The sequence below is a fragment of the Podarcis filfolensis genome (genome assembly GCF_964270895.1).
Source record: "Podarcis filfolensis genome assembly, chromosome: 12".
NCBI lineage: Eukaryota > Metazoa > Chordata > Lepidosauria > Squamata > Lacertidae > Podarcis > Podarcis filfolensis.
In genome coordinates, this window is record NC_139614.1 from 37,941,726 (window position 1) to 37,965,644 (window position 23,919).

A 23,919-nucleotide genomic window follows, 5' to 3' on the forward strand; every position below is an offset into this window, starting at 1 on the left:
CCTAAGTGCAAGTAGATAAATAGGTACCACTTTATAGCGGGAAGGTAAACGGCGTTTCCGTGTGCGGCACTGGTGCTGGCTCGCCAGAGCAGCTTCATCACGCTGGCCACGTGACCCGGAAGTGTCTTCAGACGGCGCCGGCTCCCAGCCTCTTGAGCGAGATGAGCGCGCAACCCTAGAGTCGGTCACGACTGGCCCGTATGGGCAGGGGTACCTTTACCTTTGCCTTACTGTATTTATATTCAGTGTTAGCCGCCCTGAGCCCGGTCTCGGCCTGGGAGGGCTGGGTATAAATAAAAATTTATTATTATTCATTATTATTATTGTGCCTTTGGGAAGAGCACACATAGGAAGCTGCCTTTTACTGAAAGACACCTTCAGACTAACTAGCTCAGTGTTGTCTACAGCAGGGGTGAGTTACATGCAGTAGTGCAGCCAGGTAATTTTAGACTCTGCAGTTAATCGTCTTATGCCCATCACCACCAGTTGGCCATTTGTATGACATCAATTGAGAAGAAACCACCAAAATGGCATTAGAAGTTTTTATGGAAGCATCTGCACATGCCCACACATTTGCAGATGGAGAAGGAATAGGTGGTGGAAAGCAACCATGGGCATAAGTGCATTTATGTTATTCCCTTAGAATAAAACCTGTGTGTTTCCCTTACAGAAAAATTTGAAGACAACCTGAAATCAAAATATTTCTGGAGACCAAAAAGAATAGACTTGACGTTTGGGATTTACCATTATGCAGGGAAGGTAAAATTATTTGTTTGGTTTATAAAAATATTTTTTAGGCTACTTATCAAAGCAGAATTCTTCCAAAGCAGGTTATAGAACACTGTCAAATTGCATAATTTCAATAATATATCATGATACTTGTTTACTTTCTGGCACATGAGGACATGAGACTTCAGATAATTAAATGTTATTGGTTGAGAATAATCATTTATATTATTCCCAATAAATGGAAAAAAGTTTTGCTGGGAGAGAAATCCTCCAGTATCACAGCCCAAAAACAAACAGTCATGGCATCCTTTTTGCTGTTTAAGGCATGCATAAGCAATGCAACTGTAAAAACAAAGGAATGGAATACAAATTTGGAAACTACCTGAAGCAGCGCCTCACTCACTGACAGACCCATTGTAGGCATGTTAGGTTTTTAGGGATCAGAAGTATGCTGATCACTTGGTGGGTGAGGTAGCAAGTGATTCAGCTTTCTGATTACAGCCTGAGGCCCAGTTCATACGTCACCAGTAGCCAAGCATGTGGTGAGGCAGACGTGCCCTCCTAACACCAGCATCACTGCAGCATACCTGAGCAGCACTGGGATGAGGCAGGTCGGTGCGAATGTCAGCAGCACATGAGCACATCGGCAGGAGTGTTGGGTGGGTGGTAGAGGTCCAGTTTTGACCATGCCACCACCCTGTTCACAGCCCCATACAGGTAAGCAGCAAGGACAGTGTCAGGAGAACAGCTCAGCATCTCCACACTACCACCACTGCTGTAGATTGTTACCACTTTGTAGCTTTTAATGAATGTTTTGACATTGGAACCAGTAGGCCTACATGGAAGTATTGGTCAACGTAAGGAAATTTGCTGTATAACTTTTGCCGTCCTTTTTTTTTTTTTTTAAGGTTCTATATAACGCAAGTGGGTTCTTGAACAAAAACCGAGACACCTTACCAGCTGACATTGTACTGCTCTTGCGATCCTCGGAAAACTATTTGACTCGGCAACTGGTAATCCACCCTCTTACAAAAACAGGTAATGTGTCTTACAGTACTAATGCTACCCTTTAACAGGTCCAGTGTTAGGTGCTGCCTGCCTTTGAGTTCACAACTGGGCTAGCATCTTCCACCTTACCATGGAGGGAAGCAGGCATTTGCCATGTTACTGAGCGCCACAGGAAAAGAGCAGCAGAATGAAGGCTACGCAGCGGATGTGTTGCCCTCATCCAGGAAACATTCCCTACAAGCCGTCCTTCCACATGTCCTACCCTCTTTCCACACAGTTCGGCCTGCTGCAGAACCCCTGTGCCTCAGCTGTTGCACTTCCATGGGTTTCAGAGACTAGGAACCAAGAAAGCTTCCTTACACGGAGTCAGATAATTGGTCCATATAGCTTGCTATTGTCTACACTGACTGGCAGCCACTCTCCAGGGTTTATAGCAGGTGTCTCTGGCATACCTACTTGGAGATGTGAAGAGTTCAGCCTTTGACCTCTTGTGTGCAAAGCAGCTGAGCTAAAAAGTCATGGGGGAACGATTTATTTGCTTAACGTCCAGTAAAGAAAATGTAAGGTGCAACTCTATGCCCCTACTCCTGCGTAGCACTATGTTGCAGGGGAAATTGGCCGTAGTATAATAAAGGAAGGACTCGAAAGAAAAAATATGAACTCTTCTTTTGACATTCTTTTATTTTGTTATTATATTTTTTCCATTTTGCAATATTCAACAATGAATATAAATCTACACAAATCAAAAATATTTACTGCCACTTCCCTCCCTCCCCTTCTACAGTTTCTTATTTTCTTACTGCAAATCCAAATTTATCCTTTTTACAAATTTATCCTTTATAATTCCTATAAATTTCTTACTGCTCTTGTTTATATCAATCCTGCTAACGTTTTTAATTGTTTCCAATTTGTTTTCATGTATTCAGTTTCCCGCATTCTGTTACAAAAAGTCTATTGTCTTGATCTCATAATCTTCCAGTAGGTTTCGCCATCTCTGTGAAATCTATCAATGTTAATTGCCAATGGTCTCTTTTGGGGGCCAAAGCCTCTTTCCAGTTTTGGGCATATATCATTTGGGCAGCCGTGGTTGGATACATAAATAGTTTATTCTGGTCTTTCGGCACCTTGTCTCCAAGTATACCTATAAGAAAAGCTTCTAGTTTTTTTTAACAAAGGTTGTTTTCAACATTATTTTCAATTCATTATGGATCATTTCCCAGAAGGCTTTTGCAATCTTACAGGACCATATGTGGTACCACATATGAAAAAAGATACCTTCTTTCTCTTTACATTTGACATTCTCTCAGGCTCCAGTTGCACCCTCTGCCACCCCCCCAAGGATGCATAGTGCTTGGTTCATGTTTATTATCCACCAACCACATATATAAGTAAACCAGCAGTGACCACTCACCAGTCATGACGTGGGCGGCTTTTGTGACCCATCGCTGGCTCCCCTGACCCAGGGGGTCACGCCAACCATGGCTCTGACCCCTGGGCTGTCCCCGTAGGCTGTGGCGTCATCCAGGTGACCTGCACCACCAACCAATCGGCTGCGGCCCCGGGGGCGGAGCTGAAAGGAAGCTGCCGGCAATGCTGGTCAGCCATTCTAGTCATATTTGTCACTGCTCACCTCAAATATGGCATGAGAATATGAAAAATGCAAATTATGCTTATGCACTATTTGTCAATTATTTCAGCAGCCAGCACATAATTAGTTTTCCCACAAGTGTATATGGTTTGTTCCCCCCCCCCCCAAGTACCCAACTGCAAGATTAATTTATATTTAAATTCTGCATAATTGAAGCCACTTCTGGAATTGTAATGAGGAAGTCGCTTTATAGAAGGCATTTGGGATTAGAATTTTTCATAGTCAAGGGTTTTAAAAAATCTTGGAGCAAATGCTCTAAACTGGGTGCATCAAGTCCCCACAAATCACATAGTAAGCAGACTAGGCCCTGCTAGTCCGCATTGCCCTATCTGAATTGCAGGCTACCATAGTCCACACAAAGAAGAAAGTTTAGCAAAGGCTGCTCAGCTGTCCATCAGGAGGCAGGCAACGGAGCAGCTGCGGTTTGGCTCTGGGACCAGGTGGGGGCCTGTCAATAGAGTTGCAGGGGATGGAGGCAGTTGTGGTGTAGTGGTTTGAATGTCAGACTAAGATCTGGGCGACTAGGTTTTCAATTCCCCACTCAGCCATGAAGCTCACTGCGTGATCTTGGGCCAACCGCTGTCTCTCAGCCTTACCTACCTCACAGGGTTATTGTGGGGATTACCCAAGGAGGGGGAGAGAACCATGTATGCCATCTCCAGCTCCTTGGAGAAAAAAGTTGGATATAAATGCAAAACATAAAAATAAACCCTTTATAAGGGCATTTAAAATGCTCATTAATATAGCCTCCCTCTTTGCTTCCTGCACCAGCGTGGGCAATGCACTCTAAGACTTGTTCCTCGTTTTTATTAGAGCTTGGTAGGCCATCATAAAATTGTACGATATGCTTCAAAATGATGCAGAACACACCCGTCACTTCTCTAAGGTAGTGCAGTTCCACAAAAGGCGAGGGTGATAAGGGGGGCTCTGGTGTCTGTAATCACATCAATAAGATTTGGAGAATAAATGTAAATGCCAAGTATTCATTATCTTCTCTCTTCACAAGCAAAAGGGAAATGAGGAATGTGCTTGTGGCTCGTTGAAAGCTACATGTATTATGTTTTTTTAAATAAATTTTATTTTTGTATTTTTTATTTTATTTAAACAAGTGAATTAAAAAATAAATAAAATATACGGTAGTCCCCTTTGACTTCCCTCACCCCATTGTGGATCTTAATCTAATGATTTTCACCTCTGCATCTCTTTCGTAACTATTCTGATAAATCCTTTTTCATTCCATAGTTCAAATTTTTGATACAGGTTTTCTGTCAATCTTACCAATGTGTGTAACTGTTTGCAATAGTTTTTCAAATAAATTATAAACTTTCCCCATTCTTTATTAAAGACCTCCTCTTCCTGGTTTCTTATTCTTCCTGTAAGTTTTGCCATTTCAGCATAGTTCCATTTCTGGACTAACAGAATCTGCACAGCCGTGCTTGCATACATAAGAAGTTTCATCTGGTCTATAAATTTGTTAATAATAATCATACATGGAGGGCAGACTTCAATCTATGGAATCTACTGTGTTATCAGTGCTTTTTTCTGGGGGGATACATACCCCTAAACATTTTGTGAATCTAAGTTTGGCCTCATCGAGGGGCAGTATTTCAATATGAGTAGGAAAATGAGAGTACCCCAAACATTTTTTTAGGGGGGGGACCACTGGTTTTTGTTGTTTTTTACTAGAGCCCTGAGAGGCAAAATACATTCACTTGGAACTAAAGAATATGGTGCTGCTTAAGCAGATGCTGAGCACAGGGGTTTCTTCTGAGTACCAGAACTGAGCTGAACGTACTCTCGTTCCACCCAGAAAGCTATTCCTGGTTGCTCCAAACTCAGAAGCAGCTTGCCCAGTTGGGTGGAACCACAATGCTAACTTCCTGGGAGCAGTGTCACTGCTGTTCATCAGAGGGAGAGGGGGCAAAGGAGGTTTGCACAGTGCAGGTGCACCAGTGGAAACAATTTGTCACTCCTGCCAGTGCACCCGCACACTCCTGATCTCCCTGCTCCCTCAGCCCTTTCCCTCCGGTAAACAGCAAGCAACACCACTGCTGGGAAGGGAGTGTTGAGGCTCTGACCTCCTGGGTGTGTGACCTCTGCCAAAGCTTTCTCCACTTCATCAGTCATAGGGAGAGGTAGTCGTTCTGCCACTGCTATTGTCAAACAGTTGGGAGTCAGAAATCTTTCGGATCAATTGCAAGTCTCTGAGAGTTATCCCAGTAGATCAACCTTCTGCTCATCCCTGGACTAATATATAGAGGGGTGGACATTTTGAGTAAGGTGCCTTCTTTCTTCTCTTAGGTAACTTGGCACATACGAAAACCAAGAGTGCGATAAACTACCAGACATGGACGCCACAGAAATCAATCAGCCAAACTAAGGTAAGGAAACCGCATGGGCAGCTGCCTGGACCTGTATATTGAAGTCGAGAGGGGCAATGTTGTTGTTGCTACTAAAACAAAACAAAAAAAAAGTAAGCAAGTAACCCCTACCTTGGTTTCTCTCCCTCTCTCTTTCTCTCTCCTGTTTTCTTTTCTGTTTAGCTGGATTTCTTTGTGTTGTGCAATTCGTATTCCTTCCGTGAGGTAAAAAACCTACATTTCCCTTCTTTCTGACTATAGTTTTATAACTACTTCAGGGAAAACTAAATTAATTCTCTGCTGTCACTGTCCTTAGCACTCATCCCTAAGCCTGCTTCCTTGCAAGTATGTTTCCTGGACTACACTGAAGTTTTAATTCCAAGTAAATGTGTTCCTGATTGGTATGTTTATTTAAAATGAGAGCATACCAAGGTTCTGGCTGTGGGGTTAATCAGGCTCTGTTGAAAACAACCATTGCGACAAGGGTACAGAATTATTATTTGCAGGATGTTAACAGTCCTGATCTTTAAAAAAAAAGAAAGAGAGAAATCTAGACAAACCATTTTTCCTTCAAATGCGTTTGCAACAGATATCTATCTGTATGTTCAGTTATCAAACTGTGTTCAGTATATGTGTGTGTTTCTGCATGTGTGTACAGTGTGATAAAGTATTGTAATGTTTTTAGTGTAATAACCTCTGACTTTCCTAGTGATTACTCAGTAGCATCTGCAGCTTAGGATGACTATTTTTTTATTATTAATAGTGTTCTTTAAGAGGACACTTTGTTGAACTGGTGCAATAAGCTTCAGACACTGTATAGATAAGAGGTGCTATTTTCTTTCTTGATACATATAGAGTGAGCCAGAGGATTCCACGCATCATCCGAGGGAAACAACCAATATGAAAACGCAGACAGTTGCTTCATATTTCAGAGTAAGCTTTAGCTGTTATTCTTCCTCTTAATATATATGATTTATGCAGCAGCCAGCCTGCTGATTTCTGGGCCCGTCTCTATAGATGCAATAGTTCTATTTCTCCTTAGGGATAAGATAATTCATTTGGAACTTGAAAGCCTTTAGACTGACATTAGAATATCCAAAGCAGGGGTGGGAAACCTGTCCCTTTCCAGCTGTTGTTGGACTCTAACTCCCATCAGGCCAAGCCAGCATGACCAGTACGTAGTGGGGGGGGGTGAATCTGGAGGGCCACAGGTTCTCCTTTGAGGAAAAACACTTCAGGGCACCCTGGTTCACTCAAGCCAGTGTGGTGTAGTGGTTAAGAGTGGTAGACTCGTAATCTGGTGAACCGGGTTCGTGTCCCAGCTCCTCCACATGCAGCTGCTGGGTGACCTTGGGCCAGTCACACGTCTTTGAAGTCCCTCAGCCTCACTCACCTCACAGAGTGTTTGTTGTAGGGGAGGAAGGGAAAGGAGAATGTTAGCCACTTTGAGACTCCTTCGGGTAGTGATAAAGTGGGATATCAAATCCAAACTCCTCTTCTTCTTCAAACTGATACTCTGCCATTTTCCAGATGTTTACATTTCAGGATATCTCTTCCGGCTTTTTGATATATATTTTTTCATCTCCCATGTGACCTTGAGGGGGAGGCTAGGTGCTGGCCAATGTTTCTCTGGTGCACCCGCAAGTTAGCTTAGCAGGGGATGTGATGACAGGGCCATCTCACCTGGCTCTTGTTTTCTCAGTATTTTTTTTTTTTTTTAGTAGAAGGGTACCCATATTAGCCACAGTTGATCCTCCAAGTCTCATGGTCCCTGGAATTTTCCTGCCCATGCCAGTTGCTGATTCCAGCCATGTGAACACAAGGAGCTGCCGTTTAAGTCAGACTATCAGCCCATCTAACCCAGCATTATCTCCACTGATGGGCAACACTTGGTTCCCCAAGGTTTCAGGCACAGATCTTTCCTGGCCTTGGTCCCTGAGCCTTTTTAACTGGAGATGCCGAAGACTGAACCTGGGGACTTCTGCCAGGCCCCTCTGAGCTAAGGTTCCTCTCTCTATTGTAGAGAAGTTGAATGGTTTCCGTGTTTGAACTGCTTAATAATAATAATAATAATAATAATAATAATAATAATTTATTTATATCCCACCCTCCCCAGCCGAAGCTGGGCTCAGAGTGGCTAACAACAATAAAAGTAACACAGCATTCTAAAATCAATTCATTCTAAAATCAATTCAGAATCAAATTAATGGCAACCATTGGGCTTGAGTTCTATGAGGATTGCCAAAGGAGGGGGTCAGACTGTGCCTTGGCCAAAGGCCTGGTGGAACAGCTCTGTCTTGCAGGCCCTGCGGAAAGATGTCAAGTCCCACAGGGCCCTAGTCTCATGTGACAGAGCATTCCACCATATCGGGACCACAGCCAAAAAAGCCCTGGCTCTGGTTGAGGCCAGCCTAACCTCCCTGTGGCCCAGGACCTCCAATATGTTTTTGTTTGAAGACCGTAAGGTCCTCCATGGGACATACCAGGAGAGGTGGTCCTTCTAGTCAAGTAGAAAAACACAGGAAGGGGTTTTTTTAGCTCTTTTTTCCACGGCTACCATGGATTTCAATCCCAATCAAACTGACAACTTTCCTTTCCTCACATAGAAATGACAAAAACCGTTTAGATCCCAGGAAAGCTGAACCTGTTATGCTTCTATAGCAGCTTAGCCAATTGGGAGACAGAAGCTTCACTGACCTAAGCAAAATACAATATAGTTGATATTATTGGTTGAACAGGCCCCATTTTATATGAGAGGCCGAAATCCACAGGGACAGAATGGCAGTCAGAAAAAGAGTCTGGCTGTAGTTTGTTAGCATGTTTAATGTTCATAACAGCACTTAAATGTGTCACTGCCAAACATTTTAACAGTTGCTTTGTCCAAGTTGTCTGGGCTTCATTATTATGTCACTGATAATATTATAATTCTGTGGTACACATCCAAATTGGTACTCTACAATACACAACCAAAGGAGAACGTAATGCACTTTTTGAATTTACATTTGAATAATGCGCTATTCCATTATTGCTGTTATTTTCCTTTGAGTCAACCTGATGCACAATTAGCTCCTTGGTTTTGCATAAGAATCTGCGTTGGAAACACTCTCCAGAACACCTGTCAGAACATCATTTTATGCCATAACTGCCATTAACAATTTCTTGTCAACAGGCAATTACATCACCCATCTGCTCATAAAGGCTGCAGAATAGACAGGGGGCCACAGACCCCTTTTTCAATGTTTTGTTTTAAGCCACGAGCCACAACAAAATAGGATCAATAATTCTGAGCACTAAAGGTCATACTGAGATTTCTTACATGACTTTGAGCATAGAAGTATGCAACCAAGAAGTAGTGCTTAAAAGTGACAGTGTGCATATCAGCCAGAAGATGACACAAGTGTTGTAAATTATAAGCTGCAGGCACTGCTTTTCAAGCCTTTCTTAAGAATCTACATAGCAATTTACAACACTAACTTTTACGAATTTCACTGTTGTTTTACAAACCAGTTCAGTACAGTACATAAAGCAACCCCACGATTTACTCACCTGTTGGAAAAGTCAAGACAATGAATGTTCTCAGTTTCTTTGGAACAATCAAAAGCGCATATGCAACCTATTTGAAAAAGTATTATTTATTTAATAAATTTAATAAATGTATATCCCACACCTTCAACCACTAGGGCACCAAACCTTGCTTTTGGAGTCTAGAATTTGCCATAAAAGTACAGTTTAGGGCAGTAATAAATTGTGAAATTATGTGCCTGCGATAGGATGTAGGTGTTTTCAGCATGGGAACAGTGCAACTGTACTAGTTCCTACTATAGGTGAATTCTCTGCCCGCGTGTTATACCAGATGCATTACAGGGGTACCGCAAATACAGTGTACTGTACAATTGCCTACATAAAATGTGGGCAGGCCCATAATCTTCTTAATCTGGTGCAAGGAAAATTCAAACAGATTTCAAAGAATACAACTTTTGCAAAGCTTTTGAGCACTCACAAGAAAGGCACTGTATGGAAGGGCTTCCAAAGGCTTCTCCCCGTATTTCCTTTTCAGTATTCGCTCATGGATTTGTTATCTAAAATGGTGGTTGGCCAACCTCACTTTGTGCGCTGCATTAAGCCGAACAATGATCGACAGGCAAACAAATATGACAGAGAAAAGGTATTGGTACAGCTGCGCTACACGGGAATTCTGGAAACGGCACGGATCAGGAGACAGGGTTATTCTCACCGTATTCTCTTTGCTAACTTCATAGAGCGGTAAGTCCTTTACAAATGTTGTTTTGGTAGACTGTGTCCAGAAATGACATTTTAGTACCAAACCAGATTCTGGTTCACTCAGGCTTTTCTACACTGGATTGCTGCACATGGGCCAACTGCCAGTTAAAGGTGGGAAATGTCACCACTGAAAAGTCTTGCCCTTTCAGTGATGCAAGGTAATACAGACGTTTTGTCTGCAGTATTGTATCTTCAGCTATCTGTAAAAAGGTAAAGGTAAAGGGACCCCTGACCATTAGGTCCAGTCGTGGCCGACTCTGGGGTTGCGGTGCTCATCTTGCTTTATTGGCCGAGGAAGCCGGCATACAGCTTCCGGGTCATGTGGCCCGCATGACTAAGCCACTTCTGGTGAACCAGAGCAGCACACGGAAACGCCGTTTACCTTCCCACTGGAGCGGTACCTATTTATCTACTTGCACTTTGACGTGCTTTCGAACTGCTAGGTGGGCAGGAACAGGGACTGAGCAATGGGAGCTCACCCCGTCGATTTGAACCGCCGACCTTCTGATCGGCAAGTCCTAGGCTCTGTGGTTTAACCCACAGCGCCACCCTCATCCCTCCAGCTATCTGTTCACACATGCAAATCATCGCTTGCCGTTAAAGTCAACCAGCATTGACAAGCATGTGTAAATCATCCCTTGATGCTGGGAAAGCTTCTGAAAAAGTGGGGGTGAAAAGTCTTGGAGAACAGGCATTGCATTTTGATTCAGGAATACTGCACAGATTAAACATCCTGTGCTGTAGTTCTGTCTACAAAGAAGCAGCTTTCCGGATACAAAAAAATTCAGCTTAAACAATTCCTTCACAATAAATTAGGAACAGTGAAAACAACAAATACAACCAACCAACAATACACTGAAGAACAGTTATGCTATTCCAGGGGTAGGCAACCTTAAGGCCTGTGGCCCGGATGCGGCCCAATCGCCTTCTCAATCCGGCCCATGGACGGTCTGGGAATCGGTGTGTTTTTACATGAGTAGAATGTGTGCTTTTATTTAAAATGCATCTCTGGGTTATTTGTGGGGCATAGGAATTCGTTCATTCCCCCCCCCCCCAAAAAATAGTCTGGCCTACCACATGGTCTGAGGGACGGTGCACCTGCTGAAAAAGATTGCTGACTCCTGTGCTAATCTATTGTGTGTGCGAGTGGTGAAGGTTAGCTCTAAAGAGTCATTTGACTCAGAAGCAAGTTGGGAGCATTGTAAATTGGAGTGAAGCCCAATCTATATATTCAGAAAAACGCTTGCTCTCAGCCTGCACCGCATCAGAAGGCAGCTGGGGAAACATATGACGGAATGCTCTCCCATTCAGAAAACCCGCTTCCTGTGCAAAACTTGTGTTTGTCAGGAAGAAGATTTGTTGTTTAGCCTTCTCTCTGGTATATTTGATATCTGGTATATACACTTCTTTCGTTTTTATGTTGGGGACCATTCAGACTTGCCATTCGCCACTGATATGTTAACATGGCACCGTACTGGGGGCTGTACCACATGGTTTTTCTGAATGTGCTGATCAGTTCAGCTGTGAACTGTTATGCATGCAAGTTCACAGTTTGTATGAATGAAATAAAAGTTAACTGATTGGCGCTGAATGTCTTTTGCAAATGCAATACTAAAGGATTTGGGTTTCTCTCTCTCTGTCTTAGATACTATCTCCTTTGTTACAAATCAAGTGACAAACCCCCTGTAAGCCCTGAAACTTGTGCTGCCATCTTGGAAAAAGCCCAGCTTGATAACTGGATACTTGGGAAAACTAAGGTAGTATCTTTGCTCATTAGATGCAGCCCCCGTTGAAATAAATGGTATAAATGACTATACTGATGGATTTGAAAAGAGTTGCCTCTGCTAATACAAGTTGGAATGTTTCTGTGGCCAGGGATCTAAGGGCAACATGGTCCCAAAAGCTCCTTGTCCATCTCACAGATCCATCCATGCCCTACCCACAAAACTACCCAATGTACCACCTACTGTACATTGGGTACGGTAAGTCTTTCCCTACTGTAATCTTATGGGCTGCAGAGAAGACAGGAAAGATGAAGACAGATCCCTCGTAATTCCGTTTTGGGGCTTTTTTTAAAAAAAGCTGTATATACATTTTATGAAATAAATAAATTCCACTGGGGCCTGTTAAGGTGTGGCATCCATTCTCTTGTTGAGGATTACAAATTCACTAACACTAGATATATTGCTCTTATCAATCATGTGTGCATTGCACTTCATAAAACATCACCTTATATTCTCATTCTTTTCTTTGGGCAGGTGGGTGAGTAAAAGGTAGATAAACTAAAAGTTGTCCAGTCTAAATTCACACATCATGTTGGAGCTGAAGCAGTAACTGAGCCCAGTTCCTTTGATCTCAGCTCCACCTGTATAACTGGGTGCAGCTTAATTGCCTTCCTAAAGGAGACTGTCCCATATTCTCTGCCTGCTCCGCCACTACAGTCAGATCCAAGGAGAGGGAAAGTGTGTTGGATAAGTACATTATGTTTTGTTATGATACGGTATGCAAGTTCACATGCATTTCAGCCAGCTTGGAATTAAAAGTTACTGTGTTTGTCAGTAGTTTCCCTGTTCTGATGGGGCCCAGGATTGGCAGAGAGATAGAGAGATATATTCCTCAAGAACAAACAGCCATTATTAAGGCAGATCTACAACTGCTTATTTTAAACTCTGGAGAGTCCAACACTGGGGTGCCATTTATGGATGGAAGGAGTCGTCAGCCTTCTATGTAGTTCTTTCTTCTCTTTTTACCTCCTACAGGTATTTCTCAAATACTATCATGTAGAGCAGCTGAACTTAATGCGAAAGGAGACCATTAACAGGATTGTTTTGATTCAAGCGTATGTCAGAGGGTGGCTTGGTTCAAAGAGATACAAAAAGATAAAGGAGAAAAGGGAAGAAAGTGCAATTAAAATACAAGCAGGTAATGGTTCAATGTAACAAACATAATTATGTGCAAGTATTTGTTCATATAGATGTGAAATAAGAAATTCGGTGTAAAACAGCAGGTGCTCTTTTTGTTGCGGTTGACTGGTTGTTGGATAATATTTTATCTTGTTTTGTTACCTTTATGCTGTTGTTAGTCATATTGAGTGGCAAATTTTATATTTTAACATATATAATTTTATATATATATTGCATGGTGATGTCAAGAGTCAAGCTCACAGCACCTTGAACTGGTGGCCTGGGGAATATCTGGTGAAGGTTCAGTTGTAGCTGGGGTGGGGTTAATGGGTACACACACACACACACCCCCGAGTTGTGTTCCCACTCCGCATGGACTGTTTTCCAGAAAATTGTATTTTTAATGGCATATAATGGCAGGCCCCATTTAAAGAATGACATGTTATTTTAAGAACAGGAACAATCTAAGCGTAAGACCATCTGAAAATTTCATTGAATTAGACAAGGCAAGTACATCGCGTACCTGGACTTAGGAAAAGCTTTTGACAAAGTACTTCACCAAAGACTTCTGAGTAAGCTTAGCAATCAAGGAAAAGGGGGTGATGTCCTCTAGAAGATCGGGAATTGGTTAAGTTGCAGGAAGCACAGAGTAGGAATAAATGGACAGTTCTCTGAATGGAGTGAAATAGAAAGTGGAGTTCCTCAAGGATCAGTATTGGGACCTGTTTTCTACAGGTTTGCCACTGTGAGAACAGGTTGCTGGCCTAGATGGGCCTTTGGTCTGATCTAGTAGGTGGTTCTTATGATTTTATTGTGTTAACCACAAACGGAACTTTTATCACAACATATGGAGAATCTGCCCTTTTGATGGTTAATGCTTTCATACTTTTAATGTGATGGGTGGAACTTTGATCTATTCACCACACTTAAGATTTCTTCCCTGTTAAAACTGAATGGGCTTTTGTGTCAAGAGAATAATACTAATAGTGTGGTCCTGAACTGGGAGCACCCTTCCTCAACCTGGTGCTCTCATCAGCCCCAGCTGGTATGTACAGTGGCCATGGTTGGTGAGAGTTGTTGTCCAACAATTTCTAGAGGGTACCAATTTGGGGGAAGGCTGATTTTGAGTATAGAAAACTGTGTTTATATTGATCCAAATGTGCTTTCTTATCATGATCTTGGAATCTGCATAACATCTCATCTATATACCTGGTTCCGAATGTATTTCTTCTCTGTTTCTACTCTGAGCATGCATCAGTAGTTCAGTGAAAATAATTGCGTCTGCTTAAAAAAGCTTTCACTATCTCTCTTTAGCTTACCGGGGATATGTTACTCGCAAGCAGTATTCAAATGCAAAGGCAGCATACAAAATCGAAATGTGCATTACCAAGCTACAGGCTGGCAAGTATTTTTTATAATTTGTAAATAATTCTTGTTGGTATCGAAAATAAAAATAAAAACAGCTTAGAGTAAACATACATGACAGTATCTACCGTAGCTGCAGAATGCCTTATACAAAGATCACAGCAAATGATTAAATTATCCAAAAAGAGTTGTTACCAGTGTTATGTGTTTATTATGCATGAATATCTCCCCTCCAAAGCAAGATGTGGGTATTTGGAGGGTCTAAGAGTTGTTTTGAGTGCTCAACGTGGTGCCTTCTAGGTTTTTGGACTACAACTCCCATCATCCCTGGCCTTTGGCCATGCTAGCTTGGGCTGATGGGAGGTGTAGTCCAACAACATCTGGAGAGCAGCCGGTTGGGGGAGGCTGCAGTATATGAATAGCTCAAATGAATAAACAAATTATTGAGTTATGTTCCTCTTGTAATTTACATCAGCTGCAAGAGGATATTTAATCAGGAGGAAAATTAAGGAAGAAAAGGAAGCAAATTCTAAAGCAGCAACGACAATTCAGAGTCATTACAGGGGATACAGGGAGCGAAGGAGCTTCAAAAGGAAAAGGTACTGTTTGCTTTCTCGTTGTGATTGTTCTGTTAAATGCCGTCTCCTTCTGCAATAAAATATAGTCAGAAAGCAGCAATATATCCTAGACCATGACGAACTGCATTCTTCCGTGCAGACAAGGTGAGATATATCTCATTATATTGCGTTTTGTTTTCAGTAGACGTGTCAAAGAAGGGCATGTGATTTCCATTAAAAACACTGGATGCAAATAAATGATATTTGACTGCTAACATTTTATCCACATCTGATTTGTAAAAGGTCTGGTAGCTCTAAGTCTGAATATTGGATTCCTGGCTCCATTTGCATTAAAACAAGAAAAGGCCTTTCAGCCAGATATTGAGAGCTCAACACAGGGGGTGGCGGGGGGGGGGAAGCATGAACAAGAAAATATTGTTGAATAATCTCCTTACCTAACATTCAAACTAGGGTACAATTAACTGCAACAAATGTCTCTATTCTTTAAAACAGATTCAGGAGCAAAACAGATTCAGGAGCAGATTCCCTGATCTCAGGGAGGTCAGTTGCATACATAACATATGCATTAATTTAAAACAATTGACAAAACACAGTAGAACAAAAAATAAAAGGCAGTAAGCCCCAATAATTTATTTACCCCCACATCCTGGAAGAATGAAAAAAAAGCTTTTGCTTGGTGGTGGAAATGCCATCTGTATCTCCAGGGGAAAGGAGTAACCACAGTTTGTGGTAGGGAGGAAAGGGAAATTGTTTCAGTTCACATCAAAAAGGGAACTTAAGTCATGTTTTTTGAACTGATAGGTGGACCAAAACTTAGTCTATCCTTTGAAATTTGTACTTCTCCAAATTTTGAGGTTCAGTTCTCCAGTCAAGTAATCTATACGGAAATGTGTGTACTAGGGCAGGGTTGGGGAACCTCTTTGTGAATGATGCCAACTATCTTTTAAACAATCTGAAATGGCTGGTTTTTTGATGAGCGCCACAACCCCAGAGTCATTCATGACTGGACCTAACGGTCAGGGGTCCCTTTACCTTTTTACTTTGAGTAGGGGGTATTCTTCATTGTTTTCCCCCCTAACGCTCTTTCTTCTTGTAAGCAACAACAAAAAAAGGACCCCCAACATTTTCTGTATTGCTATATTGTTTTTAACATTGGAAGCCGCCTAGAGTGGCTGGGGAAACTCAGCCAGATGGGCGGGGTATACATAATAAATTATTAGTATTATATTCTATTGTTCTCATTTTTAAAATTGCACATATCATATTAACCTTTTAATGCATACATGTTGTATCAGGATTACAATATCTCCTAAATATAATATGTTTCTTGTCAGGGAGTCACTTCTTAGGAAGGAACAGGCTGAAACGGCAGCTACCCCAAGTGAAAAGGAAGAAGAAGATGTACAAATTACAGAGATCGAGAATAACACGACCGTTGGACACAACAAGTCTCCTCCCCGAAGTGAAGAGGAGGCCGCTGTCATCCTTCAGAGCAACTACCGTGGTTACAGAGAAAGGAAGAAGGTGAAGGAGCAGGGCTTCAAGAATGTGGCAGGGCAGGAACCATCTCAAGAGGAGAACCTCAAACCAGCACCAGAAGCCAAAGCCGGTATGGACCATTGTAAGAAAATGGGAGATGCAGATGAAGTGCAAAGCTCTCCTGTAGAGGTTGAGGTCAACGCAAATGTTGAGCTTAAGTCACCGCCTCACACTGAAGAGGAGGCGGCTGTTATCCTCCAGAGTAACTACAGGGGTTACAGAGAACGGAAGAAGTTTAAGGATGAGCAGTGTAAGAAACTGGGAAGTACAGATAAGGGGCAGACCTCACCCGCAGAGGTCCACGTCAGTGCAGCTGCTGTGCCCAAGTCACCACCTCAGACTGAAGAAGATGTACAAATTACAGAGATCGAGAGTAACACAACTGTTGGACACAACACGTCTCCTCCCCGAAGTGAAGAGGAGGCCGCTGTCATCCTTCAGAGTAATTACCGCGGTTACAGAGTACGAAAGAAGGTCAAGGAGCAGGGTGGCAAGAATGTGGCAGGGCCAGAACCACCTTCAGAGCAGAACCTCAAACCAGCACAAGAAGCAGAAGCTGGTGTCGACCAAAAAGGTGCAGCTTCTATTGTGACTCAGGGCATCTCTGACTTAGATCTGAAGGCACCAGAGGAGAAGGAAGAAGTACTTCCCAGGAAACGACAGTCTTCTGTGAAACAAAAGCTCCCAGAGGAAGGTGAGAAAAAGGCCATTTCCGACGGCTTGCCTAAGAAAGCATCTATCAGAAAGGCAAGTGAATCGAGCCAGCCAACTCTGCATGGAAGAAGGGGCTCGGAGGTGCAAAGGCCGTCTCCCATTGTTCCCCATGGCAGTCACCTGGAAAGAGGTTCTTTGAAACACGGCCAGCCGCCTCCCTTTGAAAATAAAGCAAGTGTAAGGAAAAGCTCTGTGAGAGGCTCTCAGAAACATATTGAAGCCAGCAAGCAAATCTCAGGAGACAAAGAAAAGGCAGCGTTAGTCATTCAGAGTAATTATCGAGGATACCGAAGGCGAGGACAGCTCAGGAAAGAAGGGAAATTGCCAGGTGGGAACCAAGAGAGAGCACACCATGAGGGGAATGGTGGAGGGAGCAGTCGAAATCCCGGTCCGAAGGCAACAATAGAGAGGCAGAGATCCAGCGCTGAGGCTGAGGGATCAAATGATGTTCCGGAAGATGGCCCAGAGAAGGACAAGTCTGATCTGGCGGCATTTTCCAGGCAGGTGAGGAGATTAGAGCTGGGGAACTTTTCCCAATCTGGGGGTTGTATTCCATTCTGGGCAGCCTTCTGAGGGCCACATGCCAGCGGCAGGTAGGGCCAGAGGAAAAAGTGGGTAGAGCAATGAATGCGATTTTTACCTTTGTAATGTAGATTATTTTCTATATCCTCGCACATCCCGAGGTGTATTTAAGGGTTGGTGAAATCAACTCCTGTTCTGAATTTTAAAAATATGCTTGATAATAACAATAGTAATGCCTTTGAAAGTAGTATGAGTTCAGCAGTAAGGGTTGTTGAGGTTGTCAAGATACCTATCTACAAAAGCAAAATTCTCTCTCTCTCTCTCTCTCTCTCTCTCTCTCTCTCTCTCTCTCTCTCCATCATTGCTTCTCCTGCTCCCACTTCCCAGCATTGATTTGCATTAAAGCTTGCTGTTTTTATTTCCTAGATATCAAAATTATCAGAAGACTATTTGGTGCTGCAGCAGAAGCTGAACGAAATGATTCTGTCCCATCAGCTGAGGCCTGTGATGCTCTCCAAAGACAAGCAAACAAATGGCCACCTCCCTCCTCGTGTGTGCCAGCCTGGTAAAAAATAAATTTTTAAAAAGCCACTCTCAGCATTGAAAGGCAATATTAATCTGACTCAATGGAATATACTCTGCAACTACAGGGATGGGGAACCTGTGGCCCTACAACTCTCTTCATTCCTGAAGCGTCTCCAAGAAATTCTGGAGGGCCACGGGTTCCCTATGCCTGGCTTTAGATTACATCTCCATGGGACATGAGTGGCGCTGTGGGTTAAACCACAGAGCCTAGGACTTGCTGATCAGAAGGTCAGCGGTTCAAATCCCCGCGACGGGGTGAGCTCCCGTTGCTCGGTCCCTGCTCCTGCCAACCTAGCAAGTAGACAAATAGGTACCGCTCCGGCGAGAAGGTAAACGGCATTTCCGTGTGCTGCTCTGGTTCGCCAGAAGCAGCTTAGTTATGCTGACCACATGACCCAGAAGCTGTACACCGGCTCCCTCGGCCTATAGAGCGAGATGAGCACCTCAACCCCAGAGTCATCCGTGACTGGACCTAATGGTCAGAGGTCCCTTTACCTTTACCTTTATGGCTCTCCAAGGTGTCAGACTTGTGCAATTCACCTGCCCTCTCCTTGTGCACAGCCAGGAGCAGTTTAGTCTGCCAAGTTCAGTTCCATTTTCAGACTTTCTTGGCTTAGCATTACATCCAGCCCAGCTTCATAATTCATGGGTGGAAGTTGATTTGTTTAGCATCAGACCAAAGTCTGCATTAAACCCAGGATCCCTGGTTCGTACATGAGAGGAAGCTCAAATTGTCTGAAAGTGCAGCTAAACTTGACAGAAGTCTTCTTCCTGGCCTCAGTGTGCAGAAGGAAATGGAAAGGAAGTGGGGAGGGTGAGAGTCTCTGTTTGCTCGGACCCACAGAGGCTCCTCTGTTTCTGGTTATCCTATGGTCCGCATTACATGTGGACCAAGCTATTGTGAGGAACAAATATGTGTACAATTTTGCTGCCACTTAGCAATGCCTTTGCATAATGAAAAGATCCAGTGCCGATGCAAATTGAAGTTTGCATTTTGGTTATCTTAGTTACTCTTCGTTTCTGAAACCCATGAGAGAGAAAAGTCAATCGAAAGCTTCTCTTCATTATTTTTGGCAGGACCTTTCACCTTCATCATACTCTATTTGCCGATGACTTTAAGCTTTAAGCCGAATTCTAGGATTAAATTTAAAGTGAGGCCTGACAGCATGAGTAATCATTCCCAGCTAATAGGGATTAAATGTTCAAAATAATATTTTGGGAAAGTAGCAAATGCCACTTTTCACAGAACACACATGAGAGGGATAAGAGAATGCATAGCTAAAACTGCATTTCCTCTCCTGTCCGTTCACACATGGCAGAAAAGGAAAGAAGGGACTCAAGGTGTTTAATACCTTGAAAACTTGGTGGTGGGAGTTGTGGTCCAAAACCAGTCTGGGAAAGGCTGAAATAGACAGCAAGTCCCATTGAGCAGGTACTAAACCAAATTAAATTGCCTGTCTGCTTTCCAGCCTTAGATTAAAGCTACTTAAAAGTGAATATTTTGGTCCAAGTAGGCTTTGGATAGCAATTTTGGATACCCTGTTCATAATGCATGTTCATGAAATCTAAGTCTATTACAATACAAAAAAAAAATCTCCTACACACAAAATTTACCTTTTTTCGTAATATGCATTGAATGTATTATTTACCCATCCCTTACCTCATACTTTCTTTTCTTACCCACAATATGGCAAATGAAAATTGTTCTCCTTACCCTTTTAAAACTGCATATAAATAATAATGGGACAAATGTTTCTGAACTCAGCAGCAATTTGATTGGACTCAGGGACAATATGGCCTTCACTGAATAAATGCTCTTGCGAGCAATTTGCTTTTTTTTTTAAAGGTCTAGATGCCCTTTAAAAAATATTGTTTTAAATGAGGCTCTTCTTTTGCATTTTAAACCTTCTAAAATGCTACTTTTTCATTTTCTTTATGTACCTGCGGGGTAGTTAGTCATCTTTTCAGCAATAATTTGATTGAGAAGCCTGATATCAAAAGCAATGGTATCTTTTTAAATATATATATTTTTTAAAGTTGTCTTTCATTGCTTTTCTTTGCCCAGCAAAGGCATGGTTTAATTGCTTTTTGGAGTGGAATCGGGAGCAATAATAGCACCTTTCAAGCATTCAATTATTGGCAAAAACAGTATAGGAGCCCCAGAGGCACAAAATCATAGGCATTATGTCTCACGTTCTGTTGCCCTTTGGAAAGGCATTGATGTTCTGAAAGAAGTTTAATTGGCCCATTTTTGGTGTGGTGGGTTAAAACAAATGCATTCAGTGCAGGCCTTTGTGGGAGAAAGGGGTAATGAAGTCCTCTGTGTGCACTTCATAGGAACATCCAAAACTGCCTTATACTAGTACCCAGACCAAAGGACCATCTAGTCTCCCCTGACTTTCAGCAATTCTCTAGGATTTCAGGCAGGGGGAATTCCCAGTCCTTACCTGGAGATGCCAGGGATTGACCCTGGGACCTTCTGCATGCAAAGCAGGTGCTCCAGCACTGAGCTATGGCCCTGAGGGCACACTTGTCATTATGTTGGGATGGGATTCGATCGCACCTTGACACATCCAGGTTGCTCATTTGATTTGGAGCTCTTGTGCAACCAACCTGCATCCTTTAAAGGTCAGGCTTTGGGTGATAAGGACAAGAGCAGGAGGTGCTGGAACTCACTATAAACACCTCCCACCTCCCTTGTTTTCTTATAATGGCAATGGAACCCACCTGAGAGGTGCTGGGACTGAGATAATAATAACACAAGGTGTGACCTGAAAGTTGGTCACATAAATTGGACAGCGAGAAATATTCAAACATACATCCCTTACAGGCCTTCAGTGTAGGCCCCCTCTGATACAATACACCACTGACAACGTTCGTGGAACTGTTGGAAACTTCTGGAGAAGTCCTCTTTTTGTACTGCTTTCAGTTCCCTCGTCACAGCAGCTTGGACATGTGAAATGTTGGGAAATCAGTGCCCTTTCAGTGCAGATTTCAGTTTTGGAAAAAGAAAGAAATCTGGTGGGGCCAGATCGGGAGAATATGGAGGGTGGGACAACTCAGTAACCTCAGTAATGATTTCATGCAGAATATGCGATTTTTCCACCTCCATTTGGATGGACAAACGGCGATCCCACATCAATAACTCACCAACTCTGTTGACATTTGCCGCCATTCTGCTCATCAATGGTCTGCCAGGCTGAGGGTCATCTTCAATGGTTTGCCACCCTTCACAGAAACACTTAAACCACTCATACGCTGTCTTTCGAGTTACAGCTTCATCTCCATACACATTTGTGAGCATTTTGTGGGTTTCCAATGTCGATTGCATGTTCAAATATTTCTCGCTATGTGATTTCTGTGACCATTCATCGAACTTTCCAGTCACACCTTGTAATAAATTTTATTGTTCATACCCCACCCATCTGGCTAGGTCTCCCCAGCCACTCTGGGTGGCTTCCAGCAGAATATAACAGCATAATAAAACGTCAGAGGTTAAAAACTTCCCGATACAGGGCTGCCTTCAGATGTCTTCTAAAAGTTGTGTAGTTCTTAATCTCCTTGACATCTGATGGGAGGGCACTCCACAGGGTAGGCGCCGCTGCTGAGAAGTTCCAATGAAAAAAGCCCTGGCGGCCTCTAACCTTCCCATATCCAACTCCGAATGAATTGCCATTTACTAGTCAGGGTTGTCTAATTGCGCTCCAAGCAAATCAGGATGAATGCTCAATAAACAGCTCACCTGGAAGTGACTTGAGCCCATCCTTTAAGGCCTGACAACTGGGGGCAGCCAGAGTTCCATTCTGCCTCCCAGGTAACAGCAGAGACTTGGAGGAACTGGAAAAACAAGACCTAACTAGCTTAGCTACCCAACTACCTGCTTCAGAATTCCTGAAGACACCGGCAGGGCACCTTCCCATAATCGTCATTTAAATGCACAAATAGGAAATGTTATTGCAGCTAAAAAGTGAGGGTGGGGACAAGGTTGGAAAGAAGGGGGAAGCTGGGGTAGGGGAGGGAGACTAATGAAATCTGTTGTTCTATTGTAATGATGTGAAAACCCTCATAAACTATTGGGTATTTTTTTTTAAAAAAAAATACCCAATATCTTAGATTGATTCGTCATCAGCCCTGAAAATCTGGCTGTTAAGGTGGCAGAATGCATGCTGGGCTCACAGTTGCTCCCTTTGGTTGTTGGAATTAGTGGAGAGATTGAAGTGGACTGTAGGCATCCAGTGCGTATCATGAGTGCACCAGCCCCTGCCTCCACCACCACCCCACAAATAAATGCTACGTAGCTATGTTCTTAAGCAGTACTGAGTGCCATTAGCTTGGGGTTAGTCCTATACTCAACCCTAAAGTAAGCAACTGTTCTGGAGTGTTTTCCACATGTCCCTGAACACAACCAGTAAACATGCAGGTAGTGTGGGATGCGGGTGGCGCTGTGGTCTAAACCACTGAGCCTCTTGGGCTAGCCGATTGGAAGGTCAGCAGTTCGAATCCCTGTGACAGAGTGAGCTCCCGTTGCTCTGTCCCAGCTCCTGCCAACCTAGCAGTTCAAAAGCACACCAGTGCAAGTAAATAAATACCGCTGTGGCAGGAAAGTAAGTGGCGTTTCTGTGCGCTCTGGCACTCGTCACAGTCCTCCATGCGCCACTAGCGGTTTAGTCATGTTGGCCACATGACACAGAAAGCTGCTTGTGGACAAACGCCAGCTCTCTTGGCCTGAAAGCAAGATGAGCGCTGCACCCCATAGTCGCCTTTGACTGGACTTAACCGTCCAGGGGTCCTTTACCTTTACCTTTTACAGTAGTTCCAGCATGAGCTGTGTATCCCAACTGATCATCTAGGATGGGGGTCAACTGTACAAGTGGAGAAACAATACCAGTCTCCTATTTTGTTCTGTCTAAACAATATAGTGTGTGTTATAACAGTTCCAAAAAGTCACAAATTTGAGCTCTTATTTCATTGCACAGTTGTATTTCCATGTTCCTTCTTTAGAAAAAGTACATTATATATGTATGTACCGAAGAGAGGGCCTTCTCTGTAGTGGCCTCCTGATGGAAGCATGCCTGATGCTGGCATTGTTGTCTTCTCAATGCAAGGTTAAAATAAAACCTTTTTATTTGCTCACACATATTAGTTTAAGAAAGTTTGAGCATGCTAAATGGATTTATTCTTCTTAACTATATTGTATTTCTGTAGTTTCAAATTTCTTGGTATACTGCCCTGGAATCAGTGGTGGGCAGTTTATATTTTTTTAAAAATAATAGCAATACATTCTTTTTCCATTATTAGTGTCTTGTAATATAGAGATTATGATCTATTGTGGATTTTTAAAAATATACTGTAATGGGGGGGATGAAGTAATATGTTAGGTGATAACTAGAAACATTGATTATACAATAAATAAAATGGGTATCCTGACCTTTTCTTCATTAATAAACAAAATAAAAATATTTGCCCCCCACAGCAACGATTCTGCTTTTTCAGCTGTTCCATCTATCAGAGACAAAGACCTGCCTCTAAGTGGAGTATGAATTAAAACCAACACATCTTCTTTCCTACCCTTTAGAAAGCAAATACTTTCTTCAAGAAAATTTCCTGCTGAATAGCATCCTAGTGGAACCCGTTTCTGATAAAGGCATTAATCAGCAAGCGGCAACAACTGCTAATCTTTTTGTTTT

At 42.8% G+C, this 23,919-nt stretch overlaps 1 protein-coding gene across 2 annotated transcripts in view; it reads left to right on the forward strand.

Annotated features, from left to right (window-relative positions):
- The window catches only part of MYO3A (myosin IIIA), a 103,294-nt gene that overhangs the window by 65,168 nt on the left and 14,207 nt on the right, over positions 1 to 23,919 (forward strand). Inside the window, exons 21-32 of one of the 2 annotated variants that reach the window (XM_083579211.1) lie at positions 671 to 759; positions 1,638 to 1,767; positions 5,687 to 5,766; positions 5,929 to 5,970; positions 6,601 to 6,678; positions 9,803 to 10,008; positions 11,672 to 11,783; positions 12,786 to 12,948; positions 14,244 to 14,330; positions 14,770 to 14,893; positions 16,207 to 17,629; positions 18,074 to 18,212. In XM_083579211.1, coding sequence (XP_083435337.1) covers positions 671 to 759; positions 1,638 to 1,767; positions 5,687 to 5,766; positions 5,929 to 5,970; positions 6,601 to 6,678; positions 9,803 to 10,008; positions 11,672 to 11,783; positions 12,786 to 12,948; positions 14,244 to 14,330; positions 14,770 to 14,893; positions 16,207 to 17,629; positions 18,074 to 18,212 — 2,673 coding nt within the window. The remainder of the gene's footprint in view (positions 1 to 670; positions 760 to 1,637; positions 1,768 to 5,686; positions 5,767 to 5,928; positions 5,971 to 6,600; positions 6,679 to 9,802; positions 10,009 to 11,671; positions 11,784 to 12,785; positions 12,949 to 14,243; positions 14,331 to 14,769; positions 14,894 to 16,206; positions 17,630 to 18,073; positions 18,213 to 23,919) is intronic. The other variant, XM_083579212.1, reaches the window with a different exon arrangement.